The sequence below is a fragment of the Thermothelomyces thermophilus genome, chromosome 6 (assembly GCF_000226095.1).
Source record: "Thermothelomyces thermophilus ATCC 42464 chromosome 6, complete sequence".
In the NCBI taxonomy this organism is placed as follows: Eukaryota; Fungi; Ascomycota; class Sordariomycetes; order Sordariales; family Chaetomiaceae; genus Thermothelomyces; species Thermothelomyces thermophilus.
In genome coordinates, this window is record NC_016477.1 from 847,578 (window position 1) to 856,542 (window position 8,965).

General features: G+C 50.5%; 1 protein-coding gene across 1 annotated transcript; it reads left to right on the forward strand.

Moving 5' to 3' along the window:
* Window positions 1-1,771: 1,771 nt before the first annotated feature.
* MYCTH_2068997 (uncharacterized protein) lies at window positions 1,772-2,606 on the forward strand (the record flags this gene model as incomplete). The annotated part of the gene is made up of 3 exons (XM_003665815.1): window positions 1,772-1,979; window positions 2,049-2,404; window positions 2,517-2,606. The coding sequence occupies 3 exons, from the start codon at window positions 1,772-1,774 to the stop codon at window positions 2,604-2,606; spliced, it is 654 nt and encodes a 217-aa protein (XP_003665863.1).
* Between the last annotated feature and the right edge of the window lie 6,359 nt (window positions 2,607-8,965).

The window sequence follows — 8,965 nt, forward strand, 5'->3', positions numbered from 1 at the left end:
ATATCGATATCGTTATACTGCCTCTTCTAGAGTCCCTAGTGGTCTATCTGCCACTATCTGTCTCTTATAGTAGATCTATAGGATATGCCTTTCTCTAAGCATTGTCCGCTTACGATCCTTGCACGCTCCCTATCTTACTAGTCAAATATAACTCCATTCGGGGTTGTAGGTAGCTACTATTCTTCTAGCTAATGTCCGGGTCGTAATCTTTATGCTATGGTAACCCTAATATTATATCTTTGTCATTACCTATGTCTATAATACTAAATACGATTACTATAGTCTTCTCTATCATAGTGATGTTGATCGGTTCGGTCTCCCTATATACCTATTACGTCGGAAATAGCCCTTTGACTATACTATGCTTCCGCTTTATTCTCTAGGGTATCCGTAGCTAATTTACAAGTGTCGGCGAAATTAGATTTATCTCTGCTCTACTGTCTACTAGTATAAGCATTTCGTACTGTTTCTATTGTATTATTATCTATAGTCGCTTGTCTTGCCGCCGTCGTCCAAAGATTGTAGCGATTTCCTATGTTTCTGCTAGGAGGTCTCGGTATAGTAGTTTCTTATACTAGTTCCTCCTATACTACGCTACTACTTGCCGCTATACAGGCGTTAATGGTTTTCAGGCCCTTCGAAGGGCCCTGACCTATTTCCTAGGTTAGTACTAACCTCTTCGGTTATTCGGCTAATAGCAGCTTCATCGATCGTGCTTATTTCCGTAAGCCATTAGGTGCTTACGGCTTCCTACTATTAAGTCCGTTCTACTTTTTATTGTATATGCTATAGCTTTATCTAGAGCTCCCGAATTTGCGATTTCTTTTCGTCCGTATAATAGAGGCAATCGTTGCTCCGGCACGAGTCCTATATGTTTTGTCCTATTCTGTAGTGCCTAGGCCAAGCTCGTCTTAGAACTATCGTAATGCCTTCTAGTTTGCGAGTTTCGATCTTCTAGAGCAATTCGGCTGCTCTGTTTCCTATATCGTAGACCTATTCTACAGGGTACAAGCCTCTGTCCCCGTTTTCCTATCGGGTCGGCTAGTGATTGTTTTTGAATTTATCGTAGAAGTGATATTAGCATTTGTATGCTATATATTAGAACTAGGGCACTTACGTATATACCTTGTATTGAGGGTATAGTTGTATAGCGTTGCCTAGGAGGTATTAGAATTCTTTCCCGAATCCTTCTTACTTGTGACGAACCCAACTCAGACTTCTTCTGAAAGGGTCCAGACGGAGGTGGGTAAAGCAGGACAAGCAGGCAGGTCGTCTGAGGGATTCGGTGAAGCCAAAGGGTTCACAACAACACTTAGAGTTGTCTCTCACAGTAATCAGCAATGCTTGGTATGAGTACTGTGATTGTGATTGTTACCACTGGTGAACTCCCAGAGTCCACCATAACGAGTGACTAGCTAGCTATATATACACAATTGTCTGTCCTTCTTCAATAGTTATCACCAGTACCACTCCTCCTTTCACTTCGTGATTCTGCGTTGTCGACGGTGACATGTTATTATCACCAGTGAAGACCTTAGTCTTGGCGGTGATAATCTTCTGATTGGTCCGTCAAGTGATTGGCTGTCGGAATGTCCCGCGTCCTGGCTGCAGCCTGCCAGGCCGCCCATGTGCTTATTCGTGACACGATGCCCCTCCTTCAAGGCTTTCGACCCGAAAGCCCTCTTAGGCCGTTTCAAATAGCGCCAACAACCCTTCGCTTGTGAGTACTGCATTCTCCCTGTTTCTGCGTCGTGGTCGTCATGTTGACAAAATGCCGATAGAGAAACGGAAGTCGCATTCTGCACGTTACCGTGCTTCCCTTGCTCAGAACATCGCTGAGAACGGTTTTGTCGTTATGCCTTGCTCTTGGTGCGCGTCGCAAGGCCTCGTTTGCAAAATGATCGCGCGTACGAAGCGTTGCGAAGCCTGCGTTCGTCGAGGTCGTTCTTGCGATGGCTCTGGCATACCGCTTTCTTCCTGTAAGCACGTTTTCTTCTTCTTTTTTTTTTTTTTTTTTTTTTGAATGTGATTCCTGATGTTCGTTCTAGTGGATCGCATTCTCCAGGAGCAGCGTCGTATCAAGGATGCTGAACGTCGTGCCGAACTTGAGCTGGATGAATCTCAACGCCGTCTGGAAGAAGCCCAGCGCGAGTTGTCCGAAAAGCTTGCGCGGCTCCGGCGTCTTCGTCAGCAGAAGGAGTTTTTGGTGGAGAAAGGTGCCGACATGGTGGCGCGTGGTCTGTCGACCTTGGACGAGTTGGAGGAGGTTGAGCGGCAAGAGACGCCTGCTATGCCCTCGTCACAGATTAATGATGCCGTCGATGCTGTCGACTGGGGCGCCGTCTTTGGTTCTGTCCCGGGTTTTCCTTTGGTCGATCCGGATTCTGCCGGTGGAACTGTTCCAGTTTCTCAGGGCAGTTCAAATTCTTGACTGGTTCCCATGAGTTGTCCTCTGGTCCAAAATCAAGCCATTTGACCAGGTACTGCAGTTCCCCGTTGATGATGCGTGAATCCAGAATTTCTTCGACGTCCCATTCTTCCTCTTCGTCCTCTGCTTCGATGTGCGTGGCAACCTTGGCGTTCTTTGGTGCTGGTTCGAGAAGTGAAATATGAAAAACATCCGTCCGTAGTCGCATAGATGACGGTAACGATAGTCGGTAGTTGGATGTCGAGATTCGTTCTTTGATAACGAAGGGTCCGACCTTCTTGAAGTCCAGCTTCGTGCTTGGTCGTTTGGTTTGCAAGTTTCGTGCGATCAGGTAGACTTTGTCTCCCCTCTCTAGGCGAGGTCCCTCGAGCCTGTGTTTGTCGTAGTAGTTCTTCATTCTGGTCTTGACAAACTCGAGTTCCTTTTTGAGCTTTTCATGCAGTGCGTGCATCTGTTCTGCTTTGACTGCTGCTCTCGGCACTGTGACCTCTGGTCCTTGCCTAAGGTCTGCTTCATATCCGTAGTTCGCGAAGAACGGTGTGACTTTGGTCGTTTCTGTCGGCGTCGTGTTGTAGGCGAGTTGTGCTGTTGGTAACAGCATGACCCAGTCGTCTTGTTGGTAATTGACGTAAGAGCGGAGGTATTGCTCAACAACTTGGTTTAGTCGCTCCGTTTGTCCGTCGGTCTGCGGGTGATATGCCGTTGACAGCTTGCTGTTGACGCCTAATCGTTGCATTAACGCTTGCCAGAACTTCGATGCGAACTTGGTGTCTCTGTCGGTGATCCATTCTTGCGGCCAAGCATGCACTGATGCAACTTGCCGATAGATCACGTCTGCCAACTGTTCCGCTGTCCAGGACTCCTTGTAGGGAAAGAAATATGCCCACTTAGTCAGGCGATCTACTACAGTAAGAATACTGTCGTAGGTCACTCCTGTGGCTGTGTCCTTGGATTCTGGCAGCTTCGTGATGAAGTCCATCGCAACTGAACTCCATGGTTTGTCAGCTGTTGGTAGTGGCTGAAGTAGCCCGTACGGCTTGTGTCGTGCCGTTTTGCTCCGATTGCAGATGTCGCAGTTCCGTACGACTTCCTTAACTCGTGCCGTTAACTGTGGAAAGTCGTAGTGCTTCTTGACTTGTGCGACAGTCTTCGTGACTCCTTTGTGTCCTCCGAGTTTTGATTCGTGGAGTTCTCGAATCATTCGCAGCTGTTGATCCTTGTCGTGGATGTACGCTTTGTCTCGGTACCAGAGTTTCCCATCTCTTTCTTCCACTCCGTCAGGTACCACTGGTCCGGGTGCTGCTTGATACTGTGCCTCGTTGATCCTTTCCTCTCGAAAGATTGCGCAGCATTCTAGGAACGAGTCAAGTGGATCATCTTCCACGGGTGTCTGCGTTTCGTGGTGCAACGTCCCGTCTGTTCGTTCCTTGAACAACGGTGGTGTTGTTCCCGTTCGTCCTTTCGTGTGATCCGTTCGTCGGCTTAAAATGTCTGCTCGTGCGTTTTCTTTGCCCTTCTTGTAGCGGATCTCGAAGTTGAATTCCGCGAGGAATTCTGCCCATCGTATTTGTCGTCCGTTGAGTTCCTTCGTCGTCGTGAAGTATCGCAAGTTCTTGTGATCCGTATACACTTGTACCGGTTCAATCGTGCCGCTGAGGTATGGTCGCCATTCCTTGAAAGCTTCGACAATCGCAAGTAGTTCCTTGTCGTGGATCGGATAATTGAGACGTGGTCCGTCGAGCTTCTTTGAAAAGAAGGCTACAGGATGTAGCTTCCCTTGTTCGTCTCGTTGTCCCAATTGTCCTCCGATGGCGTAGTCTGAAGCGTCCGTTTCCACCTCGAATGGCTTCTTGGGGTCTGGCAGTACCAGTACTGGATCTTCGGTAATGGCGTCGCGGATTTGCGTGAATGCTTGCTCGTGTTGCTCTTCCCATTGGAATTCAGCATTCTTCTTGGTGAGTTCGTGCAAAGGTCGTGCGATCGCTCCAAAGTTCCTGATGAACATCCGGTAGAAGTTCGCAAATCCGATGAAACTTCGTACTTCCGTGGCTGACGCTGGTTGTGGCCAATTCTTGATGGCTTCAACCTTTGAAGGTTCCATCCGGATTTGTCCGGGGGATATTTCGTATCCCAAAAAGACTGTCTTCCTGACATGGAATTCGCTCTTTCCCTTGTTGACTGATAGCTTGTACGCGTGCAGCGCGTCCAGCACTGCTTTCACGTGCCTCCGGTGTTCGTCCATCGTCTTGGAGAAGATGAGTATGTCGTCGAGATAACATACCGCAAATTTGTCGAGAAAGGGTTGGATAGCTTGATCAATCAGGGCTTGGAACGTTGCCGGCGCGTTCGTAAGTCCGAATGGCATGACGAGGTACTCGTAGTGGCCATAGGGTGTCCTAAAGGCCGTTTTCCACTCGTCGCCTTCTTTGATCCGTATGTGGTTGTAGGCCGATGGCAAGTCAAGACGCGTGAAATATTGGGCTCCTGCCAACTGATCTCGGAGCCGTGAGATCAGCGGTAACGGGTATCGGTTTTTCACGGTCTGTTCGTTGAGTTGCCGATAGTCGACACATAACCGTAGCTTTCCGTCTTTCTTTGGCACAAACAGGATTGGGTAGCCTGCTGGCGATGTCGACGGGCGGATATGTCCTCTTCGAAGGTTCTCCTCCAAATATCGCTTAAGTTCTTCGTTCTGCGTCTGGCTCGTGTGGTAAATCTTGAAGAACTTCAGTCGTGCTCCTTCCTTGAGCTTGATCTCGTGATCCCATGGGCCGTGTTCTGGTAATCCTTCCAGATGTTTCGGTTCGAATGCTGGGTGTCCCTCATACTCCTTCGGTACTTCCCCAGTCTTGTCTCGTCTCTCGGTTTTCTGATAGTATGCGAACTTGGTTCCGTCCATGGCGATACTGGCGATTTCTCCTGTCTCAACCCACTGCTCCAATTGCAGTGCTCCGCATTCGTCAACGGAGAGAACAGCTATCGGCGATTCAGCTCGTTCCTCCTGTCGCAATATCGATGTCGTTGTGCCGCCTCTTCCAGAGTCCGTAGTGGTCTGCCTGCCACTGTCCGTCTCTTGCGGTGGATCCGTAGGACATGCCTTTCCTTGAGCATCGTCCGCTCGCGATCCTTGCGCGCTCCCCATCTTGCTGGTCGAATACGACTCCGTTCGGGGTCGCAGGTGGCCACCATTCTTCCAGCTGATGTCCGGGTCGTAATCTTCATGCCATGGTAACCCCAATATCATGTCTTTGTCGTTGCCCATGTCCACGATGCTGAATACGACTGCTGTGGTCTTCCCTGCCACAGTGATGTCGATCGGTTCGGTCTCTCTGCGTACCCATTGCGTCGGAAATGGCCCTTTGACTATGCCATGCTTCCGCTTCATTCTCCAGGGTATCCGTAGCTGATTCACAAGTGTCGGCGAAATCAGATTCATCTCTGCTCCACTGTCCACTAGTGCGAGCATTTCGTGCTGTCTCCATTGTGCTGTTATCCACAGTCGCTTGTCTTGCCGCCGTCGTCCAAAGATTGCAGCGATTTCCCATGTTTCTGCCGGGAGGTCTCGATATAGTGGTCCCTTGCGCCAGTTCCTCCTGTACTGCGCTACCACTTGCCGCTGCACGGGCGTTAATGGTTTCCGGGCCCCTCGAAGGGCCCTGACCCGTTTCCCAGGTCAGTGCTGACCTCTTCGGTTGTTCGGCTGATAGCGGCTTCGTCGATCGTGCTCATTTCCGTGAGCCATTGAGTGCTTGCGGCTTCCCACCATTGGGTCCGTTCTGCTTTCCGTCGTGCGTGCCATAGCTTCGTCTGAAGCTCCCGAATTCGCAATTTCTTTTCGTCCGCGTGATAGAGGCAATCGTTGCTCCAGCACGAGTCCCATGTGTCTCGTCCGGTTCCGCAGTGCCTAGGCCAGGCTCGTCTTGGAACTATCGTGATGCTTTCTGAATTGCGGGCTTCGATCTTCCAGAGCAATTCGGCCGCTCTGTTTCCTGCATCGTAGACCCATTCCACAGGGCGTAAGCCTCCGTCCCCGTTTTCCTGTCGGGTCGGCCAATGATTGTTTTCGAATTTGTCGCGGAAGTGATATCGACATTCGTGTGCCACACACTGAAACCAGGGCACTTGCGCATGTGCCTCGTGTCGAGGGTGCAGTCGCATGGCGTCGCCTGGGAGGTATTGGAATTCTTTCCCGAATCCTTCCCATTGTACGTGGACCGTAGGTACTCCAGTGCTGACATAGGAGTGTTTCTTCCAGTAGCTTTCCCACGTGCGTTCGTCTTTTCCGCGGTTCGCGCGCATGAACTGGTATTCTGGGTTCCGCACGTCGTTGCTGAGTTGCTGATCGTCAAGGTACTCGGCGTAGCTATCGGGCCCATCATATGTCACAGGCTGTTCTCCTTTGATGGCTTCCACGATACGTCGGAGTTCCCTCATTTCGTCCTTCATCTCTTCGCTCTGCTGGGCGAGTCGAGTCAAGCGCCCATCCCGTTCGCGCAGTTCCGTGTTGAGTCGGAAAACTTCGTTGCGGTACCATTCGATTCGTTCCTGGAGGAATAGAGCATTGGGTCCGGGTCTTTCGATTCCTTGGGTGTCGGTTGTCCACGATCCATCCCGCCTCTGCGTGACTGTGAAACCCCACTGCCTCAAGGCTGGGAGAATCGAGACTGGCGGTGCATATTCTCCTGCCATGTCCCATTCGGCAAGACCTGTCTCTGGGTCCACAGTGACCAGTTCGGAGTACGGTGCTTGTTCGTCTTCACCGTTGCCGTCGTGTCCGAGACTGTCCGTGTCACTGCCCTTGTCTTCGTAGCTCGTGGCCGCTACTTCGATGACGTCCTTGGTGGTTTCGTCGATGGCCGCAATTTCCTTTCCAGGGGTTGGTTTCCATTCTTTCTTCGGGCTTCGGCATTCTCGCTTGTAGTGCCCTTTCTTTCCGCAGTTGTAGCAGGTAACATTAGACTTGTCTTTGGCCGTCTTCTTCTGGTCCTGCTTCTGCGCTGCATCCACATCCATGGCTCCGGGGTGCGTCCCGTACGAGGTACTGACGTACGCTCGCTTTTTCTTGTCGTTGGCCTTAACCGTGGTTCCGTTCATTCGACCTCGTTTCTGCTGCTCTCGTGCGTAGAGTCGATCATCGATCCTGATGGCCTGCGCGATGTATTCGTCCAGAGTCTCAGGCCGATCGTACTTGTACAGCTCGTCCTTGACCTTTTCCTTCAAGCCGTTATAGAACAATTGCATCAACGCCTCGTCGTTAAGCTGAGACTTGAGCATGTCCTGTCTGAACTGTGCGGCGTAGGAGGCTGCTGACTTGGTCTGTCGGAGATTGGCGAGTCTTTCTTGCGCATGGATTTTCTCGTCTTTGTCGCCAAAGACCTTCCGAAGCTCTTCTTCGAAACGGTCGTAGGATCGAAAGACTGCCTGCGTGAACGCGTCTCGGTCGTCTTCGTCTTCCTCGGTGAGATAGTCGTTCCACGTAGGCTCGAACCATCTGAGTGCCTTGCCCTCTAGTCTCGTGGCTGCGTAGAGGACTTTGGCTTTGTCGTCCGGAAACTTGTCGTCATTGAGCCGGAAGTAGGATCGGAGGTTTGTCAAGAATCCTGCGAGATCCTCCTTGGTTCCTCCGTATTTGCCAGGTGGTTCGATCTTGATGCGCTTCGCTTTGGCGCCCTCGAGTGCCTCGATTTTGGCGTAGGCCTCGTTGACCAACTTCTGCGAGTACTTTTCGCGGTTCTCGAGTTCCTTGATTCGAGCTTGAGCAGCCTTGTCTCTCTGGTCCAACTCCTGGATCCGCTGCTGGAGTTGACCAAGCTGGGCGAGCAGTTGTTCGGCCGTGACGTTGGTATCCATGTCGGTGTCGAGGTCGAGGTCTCCTCCGTTCTGAACCATGACAGAACAAAGGGAGTGGTAACAACGTGTGACGAACCCAACTCAGACTTCTTCTGAAAGGGTCCAGACGGAGGTGGGTAAAGCAGGACAAGCAGGCAGGTCGTCTGAGGGATTCGGTGAAGCCAAAGGGTTCACAACAACACTTAGAGTTGTCTCTCACAGTAATCAGCAATGCTTGGTATGAGTACTGTGATTGTGATTGTTACCACTGGTGAACTCCCAGAGTCCACCATAACGAGTGACTAGCTAGCTATATATACACAATTGTCTGTCCTTCTTCAATAGTTATCACCAGTACCACTCCTCCTTTCACTTCGTGATTCTGCGTTGTCGACGGTGACATGTTATTATCACCAGTGAAGACCTTAGTCTTGGCGGTGATAATCTTCTGATTGGTCCGTCAAGTGATTGGCTGTCGGAATGTCCCGCGTCCTGGCTGCAGCCTGCCAGGCCGCCCATGTGCTTATTCGTGACATTACTATATGTAGACCGTAGGTACTCTAATGCTAAGATAGGAGTGTTTCTTCTAATAGCTTTCCTACGTACGCTCGTCTTTTCCGCGGTTTATATATATAAACTAGTATTCTAGGTTCTATACGTCGTTACTAAGTTGCTAGTTATCAAGGTACTTAGTATAGCTATTAGGTC